Here is a 26,905-nt window from a genome sequence, read left to right as displayed (position 1 = left end):
GCTAGTGCTAACCCAGGCAAAGGGGAATGACTGCGAAAAGGCGTGGGGTTTCTTTTTGGGGTGATGAGAACGTTCTAGAATTAGATCGTGGTGATAGCTGTACAACTTTGTGAATAGACTTAAAAAAAAAAAAAAAAACCCCACGAAACTACACTTTCAAATGGTGAATTCCATGGTTTCTGAATCATATGTCGATTAGAAAGAAGCCGCAAGCAATCTCTCACGGAGGAAAGTTAACGTTTCCATGTAAGTGTCTCCCCAAATAGCCGTACGGCGTTAGTCGTGGTGTCTGCTCTCTGTGACGGGAGCCCTGCTACCACAGAACTGCTGTCACTTTTTTTTTTTTTTTTTGCATTGCATCTTCTAGGACAATACTAGCCAAAATCCTCCTCTGGTAAATGTGTGTGTGTGTGTGTGTGTGTGTGTGTGTGTGTGTGTGTGTGTTTTCGATGCATTTTTGTTCATTTACACATTAGATTCATTTTTAAGACTTTCGACGATTCTTACCTCATTTTATAATAACTAGCCAGTCCTTGCTATGAATGACAAGGTAGGACAACTTACCAAAACAAAACATTTAGGGAGGAAGAAAGTGCAAATCTTGTCAAAGATCCCACGCCAGCATCTCACGATTTATTTAAATGTCATTCCCAGACGCACATGTGGGGTGAGCATACGCTCCTATTATTACATAGTAGCACATACTCCATACCCAGCAAGGATCTTCATATGACATATGGCCTCGTATCCTGAATCGGGGCAGGATCTCTCAAAGAGAACAGGAGGGAGAAGAAAACATTTACATTCTCTAACATGATTATAAGGAACTTGAGACAGATGAATGGAAAAACAACATCTTTGAACAATTATAATGAACAGAACGAGTCCCCCTCGTTCTGCTCGCTTTAAATAGCTGATCTCTGTAAACTTGAATACCAACCCTGGCAGATCGAGCAGTCTTAATTCCTTGATTTTCCGTACTGAATACCGTCCAACGCTCGGCGACGACGACAGGTGGCTACGTCAGCCGGGCCGTCGTCCGGCTGTGCCGCCCGGAGGGGCCCCGGATCAGATACTTCGGTAGTCAGAGCCCCGGGCTACGATGGCAGCGGCATCCCACTCCACGGAGAAGAACGAGATAGTTCCAAAAAACCCAAATATCACCATGACCAGGAGTTGCCAGTGAAGGAGAAGGTAGTTACTGTAGAAAAATGCCACGGCTGCGCAAATGGACTGAGACAGAACAAGACGAGTCAGAAAATGCACACAGATGGCCCCACGGCGCCACAAGGAGCCCACCACCCTCCGCCCCCTGGCTTTCTTTCTGTGACCTGCGGCGCACCTGCCCTTCCCGCATCCAGATAGGACTTCATCGGTCACTAGCTCGCAAACACACACCACATACTCCCGCTGAGAGCTGCTACCAACCACGTAAGCTGCAACCTGTCATTTAACGTAGTGTTTTGGGAGGCGCCTGGGTGGCTGCGTCGGTTAAGTGTCTGACTCTTGATTTTGGCTCAGGTCATGACACCAGGGCCGTGAGATCAAGCCCTGGGTCAGGCTTTGCGCTGAGTGTGGAGCCTGCCTAAGATTTTCTTTCTCTCCCTCTGCTCCCCTCTCTTGCTTGTGCCTTCCCTCTCTCTCTCTCTCTCTCAAAAAAACAAAAAACAAAAAAGTATCTTGTGAGAAACTGAGTAATAAAATAATGTACATATGCAGCAGAAATATGCTTGTCTGTATTACAAAGGAATTCGGGTATCGAAGGCAGGAAGCCTCTCATCTGAGAGGTTAAGACCAGAGCGTAAAATGGGGCACCTGGGTGGCTCAGTCAGTTAAGCATTTGAGTTTGGCTCAGGTCATGATCTCGCGGTGAGTTCGAACCCTGCGTCGGGCTGTATGCAGACAGCTCAGAGCCTGGGGCCTGTTTTGGATTCTGTGTCTTCCTCCCTCTCTCTCTGCCACTCCCCTGCTCGTGCTCTCTCTCTTGCTCTCAAGATCAAACAAACAAGCAAACAAAACTTTAAAGACCAGAGTGTAAACTCTCTTAAATCACACTCCTCTCTGCCTCCTAATTCCAATCAGAAATACCTGACAGGCTGTCCCTGGTTGTCATTTCAGAACCATTAGGAAAACAAGGTTAAAAGCACTAAACAAAAAAGGGGAGTCCACTTAAGGCCAGTCTGGAGAAGAGCTTACCTGAACAAACTTGAAGATCGCGAAGGCTGGAGCGCTGTCTTCCGAATAGAGAAACCCTAAGATACTGAGCAGCTGGGTATTGAAGCAGCTGTCCCCCAGACCCAACAGGAAACTGCAGAAGATGGCGACCTCTTTGCTGCATAAAAGGAAAACGGATTCAGGATGAGCGTTCTGACCATACTTGCTGGAGCCATTTCAAGTGGAAAAGCCACTACCCCACAAGAGCATCTCACTTTCAAGTTTTACGCACTATGGGACAAGAAGTAAATACCGGAGTCCCCAAAGTAAGAATTTATGCTCAGACACGCTCAACTTCAGGGTCTGGCCAACGCTGGTCAATTAACTCTTTGGGAGCAAACACTGTGTTTGGGCAGGGCCGGCCTTGGATGGTGGATCTGGACCCAAATGTCTACATCTACAATGAATCTGAGTTGATGGCAATACAGTAAGATCCTCGAAACGGACAAAACCGACTATGCACGGACTGGACGGCCCACCCGGCTGGCCGATTACCCCTCTCCTCACCACTCTTCACCACTCAGAAAGCAGACACATAAAATCACATCAGGTACTTAGACGCTCTTTCACAGATCAAGAAAAACATTTAGGTGCGTTGAAAGGTTAAAACCGACCGTTTCAAAAAGAACTTGGGATTCTTCCTATGAGCTCCTATTTAAACTAATTCTGGTTCGACATTTGACAGGTCACCTTATAAAGATAACAGATTTTCAGATCATGATTAACTTCTCCGTTTTATAAAGATCTAGCCACCCGTTACCTGCCACCCTTCCTTGAATTACCAGAAAAACGACAGTCATCGAGTGCCTGGGTGGCTCAGCTGGTTCAGCGGCTGACTTTGGCTCAGGTCATGATCTCACTGCTCGTGAGTTCAAGCCCCTGGTCGGGCTCTGTGCTGAGGGCTCAGAGCCCGGAGCCTGCCTCGACTTCTGTGTCTCCCTCTCTCTCTCTGCCCCTCCCCCACTTGCCCTCTGTCTCTCTCTCAGAAATAAACAAACATTAAAAAATAAAATAAAATGACAGTCACCATACCTGGATCTGATGTAAGCAGTACTATCCGTTCCTTCGACAGGAGCAATAGGGGCGTCCCCAGGCATGTTGAGAAATATCAAATAAAAAGCTATAAAATGCACCAGGATGCCCAACAACACAACTGGATTTCTACCAAAGCGATTATTCTTGCTCAGCAGGCCAAAGAGGCTTCCACCTACGGAGCCAATGACGTAGAGGACAGAAAAATTTAGTAAGTCAAATTTTTGATTCTTTGAAAAAAATAAACCGATAAACCAACAGCCCATTTAATGAAGGGGTAAAGAAAGCACGGATACTAAAAGTAAAAAAATAACCGTTGAAATAGAAGAAATTTTATACGTCAGAACCGACTTCTAGGTCAGTGGGGTAACAGGGAGTAGATTTACCACCTGCCTAAAAAAATCCAAAGTAATAATTTTGAAGACACAAGGTATGAGGTGACAAAGGGGCAGTGATCTCTGAGGTGGGGGAGGAAGCAAAGGAGGTGAACCCGGCTACTGCCCACCGGCTGGTCGAGAGAGAGGTTTAAGCTGGGCTGCAGGGAGGGGTGGGGAAGGCAGGTGGATCCCACAGCCTCCCCGAGAGGAGGAGACCAGAGCTCAGGGTCTGGGGATACATGGGTGGCTATAGAGTTCCAGAACAGGCTATCATTAGGGAAAGCTGCCCAGAGGGACAACTCCAGAGACCTACAGAGGGTCCCCCCTGAGTCTTCCCTAAGTGCCGATCGGCAAGTAATGTGAGTAAATTAGCAGAGGCCCGCAAGAGAACCATCCAGGAGGGTTAGATGTATTAGCGCCCCGCCCTGGGCCAGGAATAGTGCCTCGTCCCCCCAGCCAGACAGGAAATCTTATGACTCACAGGCACTGGGTGTGCACAGAAAGGTCTTCCCTCAGGAGCGAGGAATAATTAGCCCTCATCTGAGCCCTGCTCTGGTCCTGTCCAACAAACCTTAAAAGCAAGCCCTGAAAAAGTCATACTGTTTCCAAGTACACGAACTGTAGCCAAGAACAAAGCTCGAGAATATTCACGAGAATAAAAAAAAAGGCAGCACCCCACAAGGTTAAGTTCACAGAGTCTGGTGTCCCCACTGTTCCCAAGCAAAGAGGCATGAAAACAGGACCCATCATGAGGAGAAAAAGCAGTCGGACGTGGAGTTGTTATACGACCCAGCAATTCCAGTCCTAGTTACATACCTCAGAGAACTGAAAACGTTATGTTCACACAAAAAGTATACATACATGTTCACGGCGGTATTATTTAGAACGGCCAAAAATGTGGAAACCCAAATGTCCATCGAATGATGAATGGATAAGTAAAATGTGATCTACCTATGCAATGAAATATTATCTAGTGAGAAAAAAAGAATGGAATACTTATATGTGCTAGAATATGGAAGAACCTTGGAAACGTCCTGCGAAATGAAAGAAGCCAGACCCAAAACACCATACGTTTTATGATTCTGTTTCCATGAAGCGTCCCGAATAAGCAAATGTATAGAGAAAGGGGATTAGTGGTTGCCTGGAGAAGGGCAATAAAAATGTTCTAAAGTTAGAGGGTAGTGATGACTGTAAACCCCTGTGAACATGCTAGAAAATACTGCCCTGGACGCCTTAAGTGGGGGACATATACGGCATGTGAGTTATATCTCAAGAAAGTTGTGTAAAAAACAAAACAAAACCAAAAAAACAAACAAAACACCCCAGAACCGCCACAGATACTAGGATGAGCAGAAACATGAAAATCCATAGAACTGTATTCCACATGTTCAAATACATCTAAATACCCGGTACTGTTCTAGGTGTGGGCAGCAAAGCAGGACACAAAAAAACACTCAGGTCTGCTCTCTCCATAGTGTGATCCCCGTTGGCCATTCTAAGGGTCCTGTGTTTTTTCATGGTCTGGGTCTTTCCCCAAGGCCCTAAGTTTCACGTGGACAGGAAGTCTTTTATGTGGATGCACAGTTATCTGATGAATCTGGGAAGTTCCTCGTACGTGACAATGTCCGATACACGGGTGAAGGTCTCAAACGACCTTTGCCCGATACGGAATAGCCGCACTTGTGACGGGCACCGGGGAGCTGAGGGGAAGTGTTCAGCCCCTACACTGCACTCCTGAAACGAGTAGGACGCTGGATGTTAACTAACGGGAGTTTGAGAATATATATAAAAAGAGGAATCCCTAGTGTGGCCCAGTAGAAACACACACCGGTCTTTGCCTTGTTCCCCCTTCCTCCCCGCTTCCTGGCACAGAGCTCCTAGAACCCTGTGGCTTGCCTCGGTGTCAGGCATGTTTTTCGTTTGTGCTCCCTCGTACCTCCCTTTTGACCGGACCAGAGCTTATGCGAATGAGTTGGTTCTGCAGGGGGTTTAGGGGTGGTGTAGCTAGCCGGCTTCAGGATGCCCGCTGATTGCCAGAAGGACCAAGACTTGATCTGAGGGTTGGAATTTTCAGGGCCAGCCCCCAGGCTCAGGGCAGGTGAGGGAGGGTTGGAGATCCAGTTCGATCGCCATTGGCCAATGAGATCATCAACCCTGCCTCGCTGATGAAAAGTCATAAAGACCCCTCAACGACAGGTTTGGGAAAGCTAGCCTGGCTGGCTGGTGGACGCATCCACGTACCGAGAGGGTAAGGTACCCTGACTCCATGGGGACCGAGGTTCCCACGCTCAGGACCCTCCTGGACTTTGCCCATGTGCCTCCTCATCTGGCTGTTCATTTGTATCTTTTATAAAAAGCTTTAACAGTAAGTACAGCATTTTCCTGGGGGCTCATGGGAACCTCCCAACTCATAGCCAAGTCAGACAGAAGTGCAGGTAGGTAGCCTTGGGACCTGGGACTTACAAGTGGCGTCTGAAGTGAGGGCGTCTTTGTGGGACTGAGCCCTCGCACCTGGGGAGTCGGATGCAAACTCCAGTACTTAAGAGTTAGAAGCGAATGATCGTGCCGGACATCCAGCTGGTGTCAGATTCAGAAGGACAAGAAAGTCAGGGATTCCGAGACATTTTCCCGAAGCGTCTTAAGAGAAGAAGCTGGGAGAGACTGGATGTGTTTTCCTATTTACGGTTCTGTCTGTGAATCACATGGCAACTGCCTCATTTTAGAACGATGATAATAAAAAAACAAGGACATACCGATGTGAGTAGAACTAAGCCAGGAAACTAAAACACGAAGACAAGGAAGTGAATGAGGTACACTTACAGTATCTCTGAGGACTACGAGCAACGGGTTTAATGCGAAAACCCACGGTTTTAAACCAACCTAAAATTTCTCCAATGCCAATGAAAATGCCAGAAAGTCCAATGAGGCTTTTCTCTTCTGTCCCAAATTTATTTACAGCACCAATACACGTTCCGTAGACACCAGAGAAGAAAGTCAATTCCAGACCTTTGGAGGAAACAAATCAGATTTAGTTACACATCCACAACCTCCGTTTCCTGGTTTTCTCCGTGGCTGGTGGCATTTGAGCTATATATGTATACGGTCAAGTTCCCTCGGGGGACGGGTTACTCCCCCGTAGATGCCACAGAGCTGATGCAACGGAATTAGATGTTTAACATTTATTCTATTTCTCCGAAAAAGGTGTTTATACGTACAATGCATATAAAGGCAAAAGTAATCACTGGCACATTGCAGCGTCTTTTTTTTTTTTTTTTTTTAAAACGTGACAGCCCTTCAAAAAAAAATTTTTTTTAATGTTTTATGTTTGAGAGAGCGCGCGAACGAGTGGGGGGAGGGGGAGAGAGAGAGAGGGAGACAGAAGATCCAAAGCAGGCTCCGCGCTGACAGCGGCAAGTCTGAGGCAGAGCTCAGACCCATGAACTGCAAGACCACGACCTGAACCGAAGTCAGATGCTCAACCGACGGAGCCACCCAAGCGCCCCGATGGCATTTTTTAAAAAGGAAACCGATTTCCTCATTCTTAAGACCTCAGAGCGCTCCATCTACTCTCAGGGTTAAGCCACAGAGCTCGTTCTATTTCATTAGAAAGTATATGGGATCTATACAAAGTTACAAGGATTTACCCATGGTTATTTTCCGGACTGCTCCATTTTGCCCTAAAATCACTGGTTGGGATGAACCGGTTTTCAACCCCTGTGCAGAATTCTCCCACACTGAATTTGGGCCGACCCTGTGAGATGCTTTCACCAATGAAATGCAGTGAAAGTGGCACTGGGCTCGTGCCAGGCCGAAGCATTAAGAAAAGCCTGGTCCTGGGGTGCCTGGGTGGCTCAGTCCGTTAAGCGTCCGACTTCAGCTCAGGTCACGATCTCGCGGTTCTGTTCATGAGTTCAAGCCCTGCACTGGGCTCTGTGCTAATAGCTCAGAGCCTGGAGCCTGCTTCAGATTCTGTGTCTCCCTTTCTCTCTGCCCCTTCCTCTCTCTCTCTCTTTCTCTCAAAAATAAAAACATTTGGGGCGCCTGGGTGGCTCAGTCGGGTAAGCGGCCGACTTCGGCTCAGGTCACGATCTCGCGGTCCGTGAGTTCGAGCCCCGCGTCGGGCTCTGTGCTGACAGCTCAGAGCCTGGAGCCTGTTTCAGATTCTGTGTCTCCCTCTCTCTGACCCTCCCCTGTTCACGCTCTGTCTCTGTCTCAAAAAAATAAATAAACGTTAAAAAAAATTTTTTTTTTTAAATAAAAACATTAAAAAAAAAAAAAAAAAAAAAGACCATCAGTAGAACTATTCAGCTGAGCCCCGTCAGTGCACAGAACTGTGAGAATGAATAACACAGTGGTTATTTTCGGTCCTCACTGGCATTATGCAGCAACAGAAAACCCAAACCCCGTCATGAAGCCCGTTACCTGTATAAGCAGTTGTAATACTAAGAAGGAGCATCTCCCTGGTGACACATAACTTAAGAGACTTTCCTGTAAGAAAGAAAACAATTTAGGAGTACTTAACTAGATTTTACTTACTCAAACAAAAATTCTAAACCATTTACTCAACCCAAACACCCCTCATCGATAATGCCAGGAGACAAAAAACAGTGGGACAGGGGCGCCTGGGTGGCTCAGTCGGTTAAGCATCTGATTTTGGCTCAGGTCTGATCTCACCATTTGTGGGTTCGAGCCCCGTCTCGGGCTCTGTGCTGACAGCTCAGAGCCTGGAGCCTGCTTCAGATTCTGTGTCTCCCTCTCTCTCTGACCCTCCCCCACTCGCACTCTGTCTCTCTCTCTCTCTCTCTCAAAGATAAACACTAAAAAAAAAAAAAGTGGGACAGAGGTTAATGATTCAGATGCTTAAGGGATGAACTACATCTGCCCTCTAAATAAAATGTTTATTTCAGCTGCGTAAATACATTCTAGAGTTGTGTTTTCCCCCACACACTCTCCAGCTCGGATTTCAAAAAACAACACGAAACGGGGAAAGCAAATAGAATCAAACAAAACGAGACTTATTTCAACGGACTTGACTGAAGGTTAGGCTGAGTCCACGGCTGGCAAAGCGCTAATGTACCCGAGGAATTATCGCAGAGTGGCTTGAAGACTGGACTAGATCAGGGAGGGAGGGAGCTTTCTGAGCAGACAGAGGCTGCGACACCACTTCCTGTGATTCTCAGTTCTCTAGATCTGAGGACTGAAACTTTAGTTCTTGGTGTTTGTTTACGACCACTTTAATGTCTGTTTTTATGCTGTTCAACGCAGTTGAAATCTGCAACGGAAAATGCATGTCTACAAACTGTATTTTTTTTTAATTTATTTATTGACAGAGAGGGAGAGAGAGAGAGACAGAGAGAGAAAACGACCAAGCAGGGGAGGGGCACAGAGACAGACGTAAAATCCCAAGCAGGCTCCACACTGCCAGCACGGAGCCCAACGCAGGGCTCAAACTCACGAACCGTGAGATCATGACCTGAGACGACGCCGAGAGTCAGACCCTGAAGTGACTGAGCCACCCACCCCGGTGCCCCACACAAACTGTATTTTAGCTGTATTTTTGAACCTGCTCACATTTCATAATTTAAGGCCAATGACCTAGTGTCTTCAATGAACAGTCAATTCAGATTTTAGTTCTCGCCCAACAGCTGACTACAAATGTTACACAAGACACGTACGCACGGTCCCGAATGTCACCGCCTGCAGAAGAGGATACCCTGTTCTCTAATTTCACTAAAATATGGTGAGACTAATACAGTGAGACATTTCACCACTTGCTTGTATCTCCAGGAAAACTACACCATCAGTATGACGTTTAAAACAATTGTTTTCCTTTTTTTTAATGTTTTTCCTTTTTTGAGAGAAAGAGACAGAGAGTGAGTGGGGGAGGGGCAGAGAGAGAGGGAGACACAGAATCCGAAGCGGGCTCCAGGCTCCTGGCTGTCAGCACAGAGCCCGACGTGGGGCTCGACCCCACGAACTGTGAGATCACGACCTGAGCTGAAGTCAGACACTTAACCAACTGAGCCTCCCAGGTACCCCTAAAACAATTATTTTTTCTAAGTTTATTCATTTATTTTGAGAGAGACAGAGACAGCACGAGCAGGGGAGGGGCAGAGAGAGGGGGGGAGAGAGAGAGAGAGAGAGAGAGAGAGAGAGAGAGAGAGGATCCCAAGCAGGCTCCACGCTGTCAGCACAGGACCTGACATGGGACTTGAATTCACAATCTGTGGGATCATGACCTGAGCCACAACAGAGAGCTTGACGCTTAATCGACTGAGCCACCCGGGTGCCCCAAAACAATCATTTTTAATAAAAAATAATTATATTAGCAAAGCACGTTCGTTTCTGAAAGATCGGAAGATTTAACAAGAAGAAATTTTAAAACATAATCCAGAATAATACTGTAACAGCAGCTACATGTCATTACGCATCTGTCCCAACCTGTGAGAGGTACAACCTCCAAAAGCGCGCCCCCACGTGAGCTGTGGATTCAGGAGGATGACTGTGTGTGATCGCAGGTTCACCAACTATGCCACTCGGGTGGGGGAGGCTGCGCACAAGGGGGGGGGGGGGGCTAGGGGAACTCTCCTCAGTTTTGCTGTGAACCTAAAACGGCTCTGAAAAATGAAGTCTACGAACAATAACAACAACAACCCATCATCTATCTACAGAAATAGACACACCGATCCTAAAATTCACATGGCAATTCCAGGGGCTCACAACAGCCAACACAATCTTGAAACGGAACAAAGTTGGAGGGCTCACGCTTCCCAACTTCAAAGCTTGGCAGTAATCAGTGCACTACTGGCGTCAGGTCAGACACGTACGTCTAGAAATAAACCCTGCCGTATACAGTCAATTGGTTTCCAACACGGGCGCCGATACGATTCAATGCGGAAGAACCGTCTTGTCGGCAGGACAACCACGCGGCCCCGTGCGGAATGAAGTTGGACTCCTCCCTCACAACGCGCACGACAATGAACTCAGAATGGACCCTCCACCTGAAGGTAAGAGCTACAAGTATAAAACCCTTAGAAGAAAACACAGGAGCAAGTCTTTGTGACCCAGGGGTCAGGCAAAACCTTCTGAGGACACCAAAGACACATGCAAAAGGTAACACAGATAAGTCGGCCTACGTCAGAAATGTAGGGCTCTTGTGGTTTAAGAGACACCATCAGAAAACGAAAAATCAATCGAAGGAATGGGAGAAAATACTTGCAAATCACATATATATGAGATTTTTTATACGGAACATATAAAGAGTTCTTACAACTCAATAATAAGAAAAAGACACTCCAATTAAAAGCTGGGAAAAGGACCCGAGTAGACGGTTCTCCAGAGACGCGATGCAAATGACCCGCAAGCATGTGAAAATATGCTCCACGTCCTTAGCCACTAGGGAAATGCAAATCAAAACCACAGGATGACACTTCGCACCCACTTGGACAGCTGTCAACAGAAAGATAGTAACTCAAGGACGTGCAGAAACCGGAAGCCTCAGACACTGCCGGTGGGAACGTAGAATAGTGCAGCCGCGCGAGAAAACATCTGCTGGTTCCTCAGAAGGCTGAACACAGCGACCACGGGGGCGAGCAACCCAGCTACTACCAAGTGCGTGCACGGAGATGTGCAGACGAACGTCCATGTGAAAACCTGGACACGAATGTTCACAGCAGCGTGACTCGTGCCACCTACGAAGTACAAACGGCCCGTTGTCTATAACGCTCTAGAACACGGGGCGAGCCTCGACACCATGACGCTGAGGGCCAGGTCACGAAAGAGCGCACACAGCATGATTCTATTCGTACGACGTAATGTCCAGGAGAGGCGAAGCTCGAGACGGAAAGTGGATTAATGGACGCCTAGGGTAAGGGACGGGGGGAGTGGGGAGGAAAAGGAAGTGACTGCTAATGGGTACAGAAATTCCTTCTGGGGTGGACAGGTTCTATAACCGTCTGTGGTTAGAGGTGCACAACTCTAGAAAGATACTAAATAGGACTGAATTGTACCCTTTAAGTGGCCGATCATATAGTGTGTGAATTATAGCTCAATAAAGCTATTCTATTAAGGAAGAAACCCCACAATCTAAACAATGGGTCTCCGTCCGGACTTAAAAGTTTTTTTAATAAAAACAAATTTTACGGGGCGCCTGGGTGGCTCAGTCGGTTGAGCGTCCGAGTTCGGCTCAGGTCATGATCTCACGGTTTGTGAGTTCCAGCCCCGCATCGGGCTCTGTGCTGACAGTTCAGAGCCTGGAGCCTGCTTCGGATGCTGTGTCTCCCTCTCTCTGCTCCTCCCCCACTCATGCTCGCTCGCTCTCTCTCTTAAAACTAAATAAAGCTTAAAAACAATAATTAAAAAAACAAATTTTACTGTATATAAGTATATATATAGTATGTGTATATGGTATGTAGTATATATATATACACATACACTATTTCTAAGTTTGTTTTCACATAAGAGAGCAAGTATTTCCTAACATGCATCAAGATCATTTTTATGGCTAGGATAATCTGTTGTATAGATGTACAAAATGACGCCTTGTAGTTGAACATTTAAATCACTTACATAAACATCTTAGTAATTAAATCTTGACAAAAATGCTTAGTTATTTCCTGAGGATAATCTTATTCTTGGAATTGCTGGGGTAAAGGTACAAACATTTCTTTTTTTTTTTAAATTTTTTTTTTTTTTCAACGTTTTTAATTTATTTTTGGGACAGAGAGAGACAGAGCATGAACGGGGGAGGGGCAGAGAGAGAGGGAGACACAGAATCGGAAACAGGCTCCAGGCTCCGAGCCATCAGCCCAGAGCCCGACGCGGGGCTCGAACTCACGGACCGCGAGATCGTGACCTGGCTGAAGTCGGACACTTAACCGACTGCGCCACCCAGGCGCCCCAGTACAAACATTTCTAAGGCTTCTGACACTTGCAGACAAATTCAGAAAATAATACAAACGGGGGCGGCTGGGTGGCTCAGTTGGTTAGGCAACCGACTTCGGCTCAGGTCATGAGTTTGAGCCCCACATCGGGCTCTGTGCTGTCAGCTCGGAGCCTGGAGCCTGCTTCGGATTGTCTCCCCCTCTCTCTACCCCTCCCCTGCTCATGCTCTGTGTCTCTCTGTCTCTCGATAAGAAATAAATTAAAGAAAAAAAAAAATTTTTTTTTAATTTTTTTTTTCAACGTTTTTTATTTATTTTTGGGACAGAGAGAGACAGAGCATGAACAGGGGAGGGGCAGAGAGAGAGGGAGACACAGAATTGGAAACAGGCTCCAGGCTCCGAGCCATCAGCCCAGAGCCTGACGCGGGGCTCGAACTCACGGATCGCGAGATCGTGACCTGGCTGAAGTCGGACACTTAACCGACTGCGCCACCCAGGCGCCCCTAAAGAAAAAAAAATTTAAAGAAAATAATACGAATGTGTATTCCCATCAGCAGCATGGTCTTATGCGTGTTAAGTACTCACCATCCATAATACAGACGATTATTTTTTTTATCTTTTGAAATCTGATGGAAAACTTTTTTTTGATGGAACACTTTTAAATTTGTATTTCTTATACTTAAACAAATATTTTCCCTACCATTTTAATTCCATTAGGTTGTTCTGATACACTGAAGTTTTACACTTTAAGCAACTTGAAAAGGGCATTCTTTTCCCTTATTGTCTGAATGACCTGTTTAAAAGGCATTGCTCTACCCAATTAGTCTCTTCAATTACTTTTGTAGTTTCATTTTTTTTTTTTTCAACGTTTTTTATTTATTTTTGGGACAGAGAGAGACAGAGCATGAACGGGGGAGGGGCAGAGAGAGAGAGACACAGAATCGGAAACAGGCTCCAGGCTCCAAGCCATCAGCCCAGAGCCTGACGCGGGGCTCGAACTCACGGACCGCGAGATCGTGACCTGGCTGAAGTCGGACGCTTAACCGACTGCGCCACCCAGGCGCCCCTGTAGTTTCATTTTTACATCGAATCCACCTGGAACGTTAGGATATATAAAGTTCGAGTCTATATTTTTCTACACTGTCTGCTCCCTAACTTCGCTTAAGAGTTTCTTTTATCGTATTTATTGTATTGCGGACATGGGCCTCATTCTAGACTTTAGTTCTACTGCTCCTTCTCCTCCAAAGTCTTCAAATGAATTCACAGAATTTAACATTTATTAGGGAAAGTCCTTTTTATTTATTTTTTTTTTTACTTTTAGAGAGCGAGCAAGCATGAGTGGGGAAGAGGGGAGAAGAAGGAGGGGAGAGGAAGGAGGAGGGAGAGAGAGAGAGACAGAGAGAGAGACAGAGAGAGAGACAGAGACAGAGAGAGAGAGACAGAGAGAGAGAGAGAGAGAGAGAGAGAGAGAGAATCTTTAACAGGCTCCACGCTCAGCACAGAGCCCAACGCGGGGCTCGATCCCACCAACCCTGGGATCATGGCCTGAGCCCAAATCAAGAGTTGGGACGCTCACCCAGGCGCCCGTTAAATCCTTTTCAAAAATTCTCTTGGCTATTCTCAGACATTTATGCTTCCAGAGGGACTTCAGGATTATTTCCTCAAGACCAAGAAATAAATTTTTAAAAATTTCAATGAAGTGTTCCAGAATCCCATTAAACATACACGTCCAGCTGAGGAATGGAGTGCTTTTTAGATGAACAGAAACCGTTTCTGCCCCCCATTCATCACAGCATCAACTGAAGGCATCTGATGAGTAAACAATGGATGACAGATGACTTAAAGCTTGGACACTCTTCTTTCTGTGCTCTCTCTGGCTTCCGTGCCACCTCGTTGCCTCCCGCCGCTCCCCACGGCCCAGGAACCGGCTCCTCAAACCGCCTGCCCTGTAGCACCTTTCTGGCTGCCCCTCCTTTCTCCCCAAACTAGACGGCACAACATCCCATCAGTCCTGAACCCTGCTCAGCAACCAACTAGTTCCATGACGAAACCATGTGGTCCTAATCGTGTTAGCGCTTCATTTCACAGACAGGCTGAGGCAAAGTCTGTACATCCGGGAGAGACATCTTGAATCTGGTGTCAACAGGCAGCCAGGGAGAAGGGGGCTGCATCGAGCCTCACCCAAGGCTGGACGGAACATCCCATAAGCCTGAAGATCACCCAGGCAAGCCCCTTTCCCTCGACTCCGTGGCTCGCCAAGTTAGCCACAGGAGGCTTTCTGGGCCCCGGATCACAAGAAGGGAGTATCTATGAAGGGGCTCGCTAAAACATATTAAATGCCGTCATCAATGGTTCAGTTGTGACTTCTGTGGGTTTACCTTGAGTCCTTTCCCCTCCGGCCCCTCTGATCAATGGCGCTCGTGACAGACAAGTTTCTAGGTCTGCAAAGCTGAGAGTCAGACCTCTGACTGCAGTCACCTCCCATCTTGCTGGGGGACAGGCAAGCTACATCCTTTCTAATTATAATGGGTAGCCCAAGTTGTAATTACGAACGCATTCCCGAAACGTAAGAAATACGTACAATAAAAGCCTGATTAAACAGCCTTAACAATAATATGCCATATATTCAAAGCTCAGAATACCACACCCCACAAGCCCTTTCTAGAAAAGGAGACTACAGGAATTGCTGGCTAAAAGCTGGGTGCTTTCGGTCATCTGACTTAGGCCATGGCCGATTCGACCAAGAATTTGCCCGAGGCAACCTGTCGGCTGGCCACAAGCACAGAAGAGCCTAAGGCCCAGGGTCCTAACTGAAACAACGTGGCCCCAAAAGGCTGCTCCCTTCTAGACGGCGTCAGAGTCTCTCCTTGGGAGACAAAGAGGCTGCGAGGGCTCCAGGCAGAAGCAAAGGACTGGCCCACATCAGGCCTTGTTAGAATCGGAAGCCGCGTCTGCCGCTTTCTGAAGGAGGCACAAGATGACCGTTATGGGAATCACTGGCTTTGCCGGTCACACCCTCTGGGCTCCGATCCCAGCTCGGCCGCGTCGTAGCTACTTGACCTTGGGTAAATCATTTCTCTGAGCCTCGGTTTCCTCTTCCATAAAATGGAGAGAATGACAGGCGTGCGCTGTATGACACAGAACCATCGTGAGGAAGGACACGACGTGAACACGGAGGGAGGCCTGGCCGGGAAGAGCCCTCCGCGGAGGAGCACGACCGCGCCGACAGACTCGGTTGAGGGGACGGCCCGTGCGTCCTCGCCTCCTGGCGTCGAGCTCCGGCCCCCAAGCACTCTGGCCCTCCCCGCGCCACCCCTGCAGGGCCCCGTCCACCCCGCGCGCCCCCCCAGTTCCAGAGGTACTGGCTGAGAAGACTAGCACGCTCCGGGGCGGCATACCTGGAGACACGGAAACACTGGGGGATCGTCAATCCAAAGTTAGCGGGGGGAGGGGGAAAGGCAAATGTCACAGTTGTCCCCGAACAGCTCTGGCATTTCAGACCCAGTGTTTTCTAATACTTACTAAACGCGTCTACTGCCTTTGCCATGGTGTTCTGGGCAGACCTGAAAACATAAAAACAAGAGATCAAAGTGATTTCCCCTGAAAGCTGTAAAGGGAACAAAACAGCGATCGCGTTTTCACCGACATTTGTCACAACACCGTCCTCTACGAGGTCTGGCAGATATTTCCGTTGCCGCACAATATGGGACCCTGTCCTCGCTGCAGAGGACGAGGGGAGAGCGTCCAAACCCGATTCTCTCATGCTAAATTTGTGGCTCACATCCACACACGTCCTGTTCAGAAAGGATACTTCAGGCGGGACAGAAGTCTCCCCACCCTGCTATTTTCATACTATAAAAACAACTAGTAAAAAATTCAATTTCCCTCCACTCTCCTTTGTTATTTTTTTAATGTTTATTTTTGAGAGAGAGAGAGGGGGGGACAGGGAGGGAGAGAAAGAGCACAAGCAGGGGAGGAGCAGAGAGAGAGGGAGACACAGAATCCGAAGCAGGTTCCAGGCTCTGAGCTGTCAGCACAGGGCCCAACATGGGGCTTGAACCCACAAACCCTGAGATCATGACCTAAAGCGTCCGAAGTCGGAAGCTTAACCGACTGAGCCACCCGGGTGCCCCCACTCTGACTACTTTAAATTTTTTTTTTTATGTTTATTTATTTTTGATAGAGAGAGAGCACAAGTGGGGGAGGGGCAGAGAGAGAAGGAGACAACAGAATCCGAAGCAGGCTCCAGGCTCCGAGCTGTCAGCACAGAGCTCAACACCGAGTTCCAACTCAGGAGCCATGAGATCACGACCTGAGCCGAAGTCAGACGCTTAACTGAGTCGCCCAGGTGCCCCATACTTCTCTGGCACCTTCAAATAATAATATATTTTTAAAGTTTTTATTTATTCATTTTGAGAGAAAGTGCGAGCAGAGGAGGGGCAGAGAGAGAGGGAGAGAGCGAGAATCCCAAGCAGGCTGCTCCACGCTGTCAGTGCAGAGCCCGATCGACGTAGGGCTCAAACCCACGAGCCGTGAGACCATGACCTGAGCCAAAGTCGGCCACTTAACCGACTGAGCCACCAGGCACCCCTTTAAATAACATTACTTACAAAAAAGAAAAAAAGAAGAAACCTCATGGAGATCCAGTTGACTTATTTAAGTGAATTACTGACACAAATAAGGTAGTCTGTTCTAACGGACAGGAAAACCTCTTTTTTCACCATAAAAACGCATGCCGTGCCTGGAGGCAAATACTCTTCAGATTCCAAATAACTGATAGGACGCTGATTATGTCTAGCGGTAGGCACTAGAAAAACAGCACATGCGGGGACAGGCTTTCTTGGAACTTCCCTCATCTGCCTAAAGACAGATCCTCTAGAAGGAACCCAAATGTTATAAATCACCTCCGGAAGTTTCATCACATAGGGATGATGGACTCTTGTCACCAGACGGGAGACCAGACATGGACAGCTTGTCACAAACTATGTCTCCCATCTATTCTTGCAAGGGTCCGCTCATCCTTCCGAGAAATCATTTACTCTCCCCTAAGACGCCTCTATCCTCCTCCGCTTTCCCGATTTAGACGGGTATTTAATGCCTAAATTCTGAGCCATCCAGGGAAATCACTCATCTTCCCCTGGGGTTTCTTCACGTATACACGAACCATACGTGTTAATAAGTTTCTGATTGTTTTTTTTCCCTCGTTCATCTTTTATTACAGGGGTCTCAGCTAAGAACACGAAAGAGTGGAGGGAAAATGATTTTTCGTCCCTGCGTCTTAAATGTTACCTTCTCAGCCTTCTCTGGCAACTCCATCTACGATTTTACGTGTATGTCGTATAAATTACATACACGTAACTACTATATCCTAGAATTGCGAGGCATCCCCCCCCCCCCCCCCCACCTCAAGCCCATACTTCTATATCCTGCTCTTAGATTTCTATTTTCTAATACTGGATTGCTAAGAGGTACAGGATTCTCTGGGAGGAGGGTGATAAAAACATTCTAACATTGGTTGTGAACCTCGAGATCATGACCTGAGCCGAAGTCAGACATTTAACCGATGGAGCCCCCCAGGCGCCCCTCCTTCAGTGGCTTCCAATCACACCCAGAAAAGAACCCGCACTCCTGTCGCAGCTTCCCAGAACGGAATCCCTGCCTGCTGCAGACACTCTTACCTCCACTCCCTCCCCGGGCTGACTCCCACGGGCCTCCCTGCAGCCCTGGCACCCACCACACCCCGGTCTACCACCTGGTCTTGGCAATCAGCGGCCATCAGCTGATCGTCCCTCCTCCCCAGTCAGGGAGCCACCCAGCTCCCCACCCCCAATCCCCTTTCACTGCCTTCTTAGCATTTCCTTTGCGGTTTTACACACACGGAGTCTACACCCCCTCTAAAATGAAGTCCCTCCAGACCGGGGACTTCTCGGTCTTGTTCGCTGCTGTATCCCTCAGGTTGAGAGGGGGGCTGGCAGAGAGTCGGTGCTGTTTATAGACTAGAGACAAGGAAGCTTCAAGTTGGGGAGACCCTTCAGGAAGAGAAAATGCTAAAAAGGCTGATCGGCACTCCTCAGTACTGTGCCTTATCAGTTACACGATCCTCCATCAGGGAAGTTCCCTAGAAAAAGGGAGGAGATTCTTTTTGTCTGCACAGCACACACAGCTGACATTTGCTAAAAGAACAGGTGTTCAATTTTCACTGAATCTGTGGTGTTCACGTTCATAGAATCTCCAACATCTATCAGTTTATGCTTGGTATATACGTATACAGTTTACGCTATACGTACACGTTATATATATACGTATACGTATGTACACATACACACGCATAAATACAGGTGTTCAAACCAAGGTCACGCCTCTCTTTTGCTTTAAACAAACAGTGAAATTTTGAGTGCTTAATGAACCGATGACTGGAGAGGTTTAGGCCTTTTGGGGATTAACAAGGCAGCACAGAACGCCCCGTGCAAACGTTCTAACAATACAGGAAGAGCGATAAGGCAATCTTCACAATTTACTGACTCACACACAAAGCAAAACGAGCCTGGCAAAGATTTCTCATTTCCTTCTCCTCCAACCTGGATGGTACCTGCAGAGAAATCGTCTGTGATGTTTTAGTTTTACTTATAACTGAAATATACTCAAGTTAATTTACAGTTTGTAGAAAAACACAAGGCCATTTACTTGTTTCCCCACTGGGACCACCCTGGGGAAGACCACCTACCTGTATAGGTTAGCACAAAACCAGGCACCTCACGTAAGAGACTGGGTGTGACCAACTGTTGATGGCCCTGCCACTCACATGTGCCACAGGAATGGGGGAATTTTAGGGGTTGGACCACGCAAACCGTAACTGAGGGCAAAAACTGTCTCCAATGTAACTTGATAAGGCTGTATCTTTGCACATTAAAACACACAGGACACCGGCTGAACTGAAGGAGGAAACTGAGACCCAGAGGAACTAAGGGGATTATTGCTACTGTCCAGGGTCATATAACTTGTCAGCTGCAACCTGGGATTGGGCTCAAATCCCCTGTAGGCTCTCCCCCTCCCTCTTCTACCTCTCCCTTCCTTCTCCTCTTCCCTTCCTCCTCCCCAGAGCTACCCTTTATCTTCATTCTCTTGGCTTTAAAACTCTTTCCTCAGGGCACCTGGCTGGCTCAGTCAGTACAGCCTGCAACTCTTGATCTCAGGATCTCAAGGTCATGAGTTCAAGCCCCACATTGGGCATGAAGCCTACTTAAAAAAATAAATAAATACAAATAAAACTTTTTCCTCATGTCTGCCCAATGTTGGATTATCAGTTAGGATTATGAAAAGGTTACTAATCCCAAAACTAGCTCTACTCAAAATATATTTTTGGGGCACCTGGGTGGCTCAGTCAGTTAAGTGCCTGACTTTGGCTCAGGTCCCGATCTCACGGTTTGTGAGTTCGAGCCCCATGTGGGGCTCTGTGCTGACAGCTCGGAGCCTGGAGCCTGCTTCAGATTCTGTGTCTCCCTCTCACTCTGCTGCTCCCCTGCTCACGCTCTGTCTCTCTGTCTCTCTCAAAAATAAATAAATATTGGGGCGCCTGGGTGGCTCAGTTGGTTAAGTGTCCGACTTCGGCCCAGGTCATGATCTCACGGTTTGTGAGCTTGAACCCCACATCGGGCTCTGTGCTGACAGCTTGGAGCCAGGGGCCTGCTTTGGATTCTGTGTCTCCTTCTCTCTCTGCCCCTTCCCTGCTTGCGCTCTGTCTCTCTCTCTCTCTCTCTCTTAAACATTAACAGGGGTGCCTGGGTGGCTCAGTCGGTTAAGCGTCCGACTTTGGCTCAGGTCATGATCCCGCGGTTTGTGAGTTTGAGCCCCATGTCGGGCTCTGTGCTGACAGCTCAGAGCCTGGAGCCTGCTTCGGATTACGTGTCTCCCTCTCTCTCTCTGCCCCTCCCCCGCTTGTGCTCTGTCTCTCAAAAATGAGTAAGTGTTAAAAAAAAAAATTAAAAAAATAAACATTTATATATACACGTATACGTATACATATACATGTTTTTGTTTTTTTCTAGATAGAAAGGAACATGCCAACTTCTTACTCGTTGACTTCCAGGTCCTGCTCATCAGAAGACTCATCTTCTCCCAGGACATTTTCAGACTCTGGTTGCCGAATGAGAAAGAAAAGAACTGTCCCCACCAGGCTAATCACTGTCAGGGCAATAAACACTGTTCTTCGGTCACTCTCTGGAGAAAAAAAAAGAAGAAAGCAGATAGCACCAACCGCGCACAATTTCAGACAATTTCAGAGTCCGTATTGTGTTCAGAGGCTGTTTATGACCGTCCAAACATTTCCTCGTTAAATGTTTACTTTACTGCATTAGTGAAAATCTCAAATAAAGAACGAAATAGAATACCTCCACCTTTGTCTTTCGGTTAAAGGAATACCAATAAGCCAAAAGAAAAACAGCACAAGAATTTTAATCATACTCTGTAGCCAAAGAAGCGTACAAAAGTCTAACATTATGGTCATACACAGCATAACCTTCTGTACCTTGAGATGCTGCTTGAGGCACAGGCCACGCACTAAAATCCTGGCTTAATACAAGGAAGAAAAGTTACTAACAGGTAAAATCTGAGAGGACTTCAGGCAGCACAGTTCACTGCCACCATAGGAACAAAGCAATAATGGATACTTTGTGCATCTATCATCCTTGGAACATGTCTAAATAAAGCAAAGTGAATAAACAAACCTGATATGTGAGTTTTCCCTTGCCAAGCAAAATATATGTAGAGATTTCCAAAGAACAAGCTGGGGGAAGAAAAGGGAGAAGAGGATGTTGAGGACTTATTTCCATATTTACAGTTTTTAAAGCAATGTTTCCGTTATTTGTTAAAAAGGGGGGGGGGGGGCGGGATATATAATTTTAAAAGTAGCTACCTGCCTGGATCATTATCGACTCCACCTTGACCCCTTTCTGAAAACTGTCACTGACCCAGATGGAATTCAGTCTCCTCCCACGTGACAGTAACCTGATTCAGAACCACCCTACAAAGACTTGACTCGCTCTGAAACATGTGATTTATTGGCACTCTGGAAATGACTATGTGGAAGCAGGCTTATGCTACTTCTGAAATCCTGTATTTTAAAGAATCTCCGAAAAAAAAAAAAAAAATCCATGATTTAGTCACCTGCATCTAATCAGATGCTTTACTTAACATACTTTCCTGGAGAAAGAACCTCTCGCTTACACTCCGGTTTCTTAACATACACCCCTTACACTAAAACATCTGCATTCGTGAAACCTTACCAACACCCCAATTTTGGGTGATATCCATGAGGGTAAATCCTCAGGACAGATCCCATGATAGAATGACTGTTTTTGCTTTCTACTTAGGAAATCTATAACATGCTGTATGTTGCTCAGTGTTGATATAATTAGACTCACTTTTGAATTTTTTTAAATAAAACGTATTTATTTTTCAGTAACTCTACACCCAACGTGGGACTCGAACTCACAACCCTGAGATCAAGAGTTGCATGCTCTACTGACTGAGCCAGCCAGGCGCCCCTCACTTTTGAACTTGTTAAAAGCTATCAGGTGTAGCTCAGTGGGAAGGCCATGGTCTTTGGAATCCAGATAAGGATGGCTTAAATCACATCAGTTACTGCACTTTTAAGCCTCTGTTTTCTCATCTGTAGAACAGAGATAATACTTTCTGGTGTCATGAGGTGGTGAGGATTACTGAAATTTAGTCATGAAGCCAACAGTCCCTGCCTGAAATATAGCAGGCGCTAAATACGTTATGGTTAGTATTATTTTCTATTTACTCGTCATGAATTACAATGAGGTAGGTCCATGCGTTTTACGTAATTCCGTAAAATTTTAAATTTGAATCATATGCAGCTACAAACTCAAGTCATGTAACACGGACGATCTGAATTTTCAATACAACAAAGATCTAAAAAATGGTGTGGCAAAAAATAATTAAAGGAAAGATTAAGCTCCGGAAGGATTATTACCTAGATTGTAAGAGTGCCCAGAAAATTCCACTGTTTCTCCCAATAGTGTGCTCATCTGAATTGATTGTCAGGCAATTTCCTTGTGCCGTCCAAAGCACTAAAATTCAAACCGAAAGGTTACCAAGAGAATGTAATCACTTAGCTTTACATACTAAACACACGATACTCTTGGATAAATCCCAGAAGACAGAGAAAATAAGCATCAAGATGCTTACCAGCAGCTGCGATCCCAATGAAGACAGAGGCTGTGTAGAAGGACCATGGGAAAGGCTGGATAAAAACGGCAATGTACATGCTAAAATATAACAGGTCAATGTATTACAGTCAAACAATACCTTAAATAGAATGCCAATTATGCCTTCTAGGAATCAATTTTGAGGATTCTCTCTCTCTCTCTTTTAATTCAACCTGTAAAGGACTTTTCCAGTGTTGGGGAAAAAGGGACAAACGTGACCTACTCATTTTTTTTTTTTTTTGTCTTTTAATTTTTGAGAGAGAAAGAGACAGAATGTGAGCAGGGGAAGGGCAGAGAGAGAGAGGGAGACACAGACTCTGAAGCAGGCTCCAGGCTCTGAGCTGTCAGCACAGAGCCCGATGTGGGGCTAGAACCCACGCACCGTGAGATCATGACCCAAGCCGAAGTCAGACACAACCCACTGAGCCACCCAGGCGCCCCGTGACCATTCTTAATTTACTGTTTCAAGTTTGTAAGATCAGACACTTGAACGAAGGTTTGCAATCGGCCTCTGCCAATTGCTTAGCACATGCTGGGACTGTAGTTCTACAACCCAGAAAAAAAGCTTAGTTCTTTCATTTGAACAAGATCTCTTTCACAGAAAGAGATTTTTGGATACTATTTTTATTAACAGTAAAACAAAAGGAAATATGCACACGTCCCAGGACATTTAAACAACATGGTATCCCAGGACATCAAGGAGAGAACCAAATCCCTAAAATACTGCCTGTATTCTATGTAATCCAAGTGGGTAGGTTCTTTTTTTTTAATTTAAGTAATCTCTACACCCAGAGCGGGGCCTGAACTCACAACCCAGAGATCAAGAGTCGCACGTCCACCGACTGAGCCAGTCAGGCGCCCCCAATTTGGCACATTCGTGTCAAATATTTCCTACGTGTTTGAAAGGTGCTGAAGGTGTTTGGGTGATATGAAAGAAAATCATACTACTCACCTGTAAAATAAACCACTTGCAAACATAGCGAGCTGAGGTCCTACAATGGCAACCACTGATGGTGTAATCAAATTCGAAGCTGAGAACACTCCATAAATAATTGCCATGCTGTGCACATAACACATAAAAGGAAAAACCAAAACCCTTGAATCACTGTCTCAAAAGTGCACTTTTTCAAATCTACTTAAAGTGTATGGGGGTTTTTTTTTGACATAAGCATTCATTTCTTTAGTTAGAGTTCATAATAATTCTCTCATTAAGCTGCATCTCATAATACAGTTTTCACTTATGCAAAATCTTGGGAGTCTCATCAAATTTCTCTTGGAATCAGTGTGCCCCGGACAGTAGTTTTTAATGCCCTGGTAAATTGCAATAAAAGCTAGCAGCGTGCCAAGTGTTTTCCACGTTTTCTTTATTAAACCTGACAGCTCTGTGAAGACAGTATTATTATTACCCTCATTTTACAGAAAACCGGAACACAAGACCGGAACACAAGACCGGAACACAAGGGGGTTAAGTTACTTGCCAAAAGTCCAGCTGGATAGCTGGTGAATGGTTGGAGCCAAGACACCATCCCTGGTAAGCTCATTCCAGAAGCCCTGGTCAACAGTCTGCTCTACACACTTAGCTTACAACTCCTGGCAACAGCATAAAATTTCGCTGTTATATAAATAACAAGCACCGAGTTATCACTTGCTTAAACTGGAACTTATTTAACTCAACCTAATGGCCTCACTTGAACATCATTCAGCTACCGGAGACCCAGCCCTAGTACGTGTGTCTTGGAGCAAAGTACGACTGAAACCATTTTGAGGGTCCTCAACTCATTTACTAGCCTCTATTCATAAACCCAAAGTAAATTACTCTTTGGCTTCCATGAACCTCAAACAGCAAGCGTTCTTTGAAATGTACACGAAGACAGAGCGCTACAAAAAAACTAGGGTATTATTAACCACTGAGAAAAATGGACATTAACATTGCTTTATTCTCAAATATCATACAGAAGATCCGTTTAGGATAGATAATAAAGAACCAAATAATAAGAGTTATGGGGGAAGGGGGTGTTGGTCATCACCTGAGAATTACAGAGAAATTAAGAAACCCGTATGCGTTTATATCCACGTATGCGTTACATTCCCCGCTCGGATCACAATGAAGGTCTTTTCATTTTTTTGTAAAATTGGGACTAAACACCTTAATAGAAATCTAAAAGCTCCTGATGGCAGCATGTTAATCATTATGAAATTACAAAAACAGGAGGACCAAATGCTTCAAGAGTCGTATAAAACATCCCCCGTTTAGGATTGAGAAGACATAATTAACGACAATACTTGAGTGTTTATTAAGTGCCAGGCACTGTGCCAAGAGCTTTACACGCGTCATCTGAGCAAGGAGATTGGGCTCACAGACAGAAGTAACTTGCCTAACATAACGCAGTGATTAAGTCATGAAACCAGGATCTCAGACCTAGTATGAAATTCTACGTGAAACCTGGACTCATCACCTTTATCCTACTATGTTCTCCCAAACAGCCCAGGGGCAGAGAAAAAGCAATCACTACCAATTCAATCACAACGTAACTGCCGTAGTACATAAAATAGAGCCGATCGCACGTACAGTACCTGGTATATCCACTGCCGTGAAAATCTGTGCTATTTAAGCTCCTGATGACAGTTTGCTGTGTGGAAGATAAAGCTAATCAATGAAAACACTTTGCAGTCTCCCTCCCCATCCCCACCAAAGTTCGTCTCCAAGAACTGAGAACGAGGTACTCAGTAAAATAAAATTCGGGATGCACCATGCCTGAATACTGAAAGCCAACTATGAGAGATGAAAAGGACTGCAAAACAGGAAAAGGCAAACCGGTGACAGGGAAGGGGGCAAAGAGCAGCTGTAACTACGCCTTAGTACTAGTACCCGTAGTAGTACCAAGTACTCTCCCAGTACTAATGCAAACCTTAATACAGACAAGAAATAACAGGTCAACACATACAGACCCCAAGTCAGATCAGAGGAAGACCATACTGTTTTAACACCCCGTCCCGATACCCTATTATTAGCAAGAAATGTCTGACACATCAAATTAAACCTAAGCATAAAAACGAGGAAGGGTAGGGCAGAAAAATAAAAGGTGCCGTTTAAGCGCGCTGTCCGATGTAATTAACGTTTATCACCATCTTTGGAACGCGTTTATGGTAGGCACTTCAAAGGAGGGAGAGCAGATCCCGACTCACCGCCACATTTCCACAAGTTTGAAAGGCGGTGAACATAAACATAAAGGCAATTCCTAAAATAATAATGTTGAAAAGCTTTTTGGATTCCGGGGACATTTTGGCTCAACTCTGCCAGAGGTCAGCAGCGGCCCAGGGCGGTCGGCTCTCCTCGGGGCGAACCCACTGACGATCCTGGGGAAGGAAATGAGGCGGTGAGAAGAGCGGACGGATCCGGGAGCAAGGCTGCCGAGCTGTCAACTTCAGTTCTCGGATCAGAATCCCCGGCCGAGGGTGAAGTTGTCCCCACGGGCAATTAGGACATTCCTAGAGTCCGATCCGAGTATGGACGAGCCCAACACTCGGAGAAGTGCCAATAACGTCGCTGCTCCAGGTTGAGGGGCCCGCGAGGGGGATTAGGGGGCCACGGCCGAGGTGCAGCGGCCGGCGCGGCCCCGCCCGCCCGGCCCTGACTCACCTCGGGCCACGCGACCCGGTCACCTGACCGCAGCCTCGGCGCCGGCCGCTCGGCCCGCTGGGAAATGTAGTCCTGCGCGCCCCGAGACGGGTAGGGCGCTCAGGGAGGGGAGCGGGGCCGAGTCCGCGCGCCCCAGCGGAGGAGGGGCTACAAAGCGGAACCCGGCGGAGGAGTCGAGAACTGCGGGAGGGAGCCCGAAGGGCGACGGGGCCGGGTCTGAGAAGGCTGGAGACAGCGGGGCAAACGGGGGCGGGGGGAGACTCCCCCCCCTCTCCGAGAGAGGCGAGAACGTTCCGCGGGGGCCGGGGCAGAAAAGCTGCGCGGAGCCCGGATACGGGCATGAAAAGGAGGCGGAGCCTACAAGGGGAGCGCTTCCTGCCCCGACTGCGGGAGAGCGCCCGTCCGGCCTCGCTGCCGGAAAGAGCGTTTCGCGGGCTTTCCAACCGCTCGCCAATTCCGCTCCCCCCTCCCAGCAACAGTGACTCCGCGCTTTTCGGCCCGCCCGCCGGGCTCTGCGCAGGCGCGCCGGAC

General features: G+C 46.8%; 1 protein-coding gene across 4 annotated transcripts; it reads right to left on the bottom strand.

Annotated features, from left to right (window-relative positions):
* Positions 1-601: 601 nt before the first annotated feature.
* Positions 602-26,761, bottom strand: MFSD11 (major facilitator superfamily domain containing 11). 4 transcript variants are annotated; one of them, XM_060645267.3, is made up of 14 exons: positions 26,375-26,761; positions 25,921-26,091; positions 25,309-25,364; positions 23,687-23,794; positions 22,715-22,794; positions 22,500-22,596; positions 21,229-21,287; positions 20,578-20,722; positions 16,028-16,068; positions 8,046-8,111; positions 6,504-6,629; positions 3,247-3,421; positions 2,197-2,332; positions 602-1,233 (listed from the first exon to the last, which is right to left on the bottom strand). In XM_060645267.3, exons 2-14 carry the CDS (start codon positions 26,014-26,016, stop codon positions 1,069-1,071), a joined length of 1,350 nt encoding a protein of 449 aa, XP_060501250.1. In that variant the 5' UTR covers positions 26,017-26,091; positions 26,375-26,761; the 3' UTR covers positions 602-1,068. The 4 variants fall into 4 exon arrangements, with proteins under 4 accessions (XP_060501250.1, XP_060501252.1, XP_060501251.1 ...); XM_060645269.3 differs by lacking the exons at positions 25,309-25,364; positions 26,375-26,761 and having other exon boundaries at positions 25,921-26,368; XM_060645268.3 differs by lacking the exons at positions 25,309-25,364; positions 26,375-26,761 and having other exon boundaries at positions 22,715-22,769; positions 25,921-26,368.
* Between the last annotated feature and the right edge of the window lie 144 nt (positions 26,762-26,905).

Source organism: Panthera onca, chromosome E1, assembly GCF_046562875.1.
Source record: "Panthera onca isolate mPanOnc1 chromosome E1, mPanOnc1 haplotype 2, whole genome shotgun sequence".
In the NCBI taxonomy this organism is placed as follows: Eukaryota; Metazoa; Chordata; class Mammalia; order Carnivora; family Felidae; genus Panthera; species Panthera onca.
Note: the sequence above shows the minus strand (reverse complement) of the source record. Positions and strands in the feature narration are given on the sequence as shown.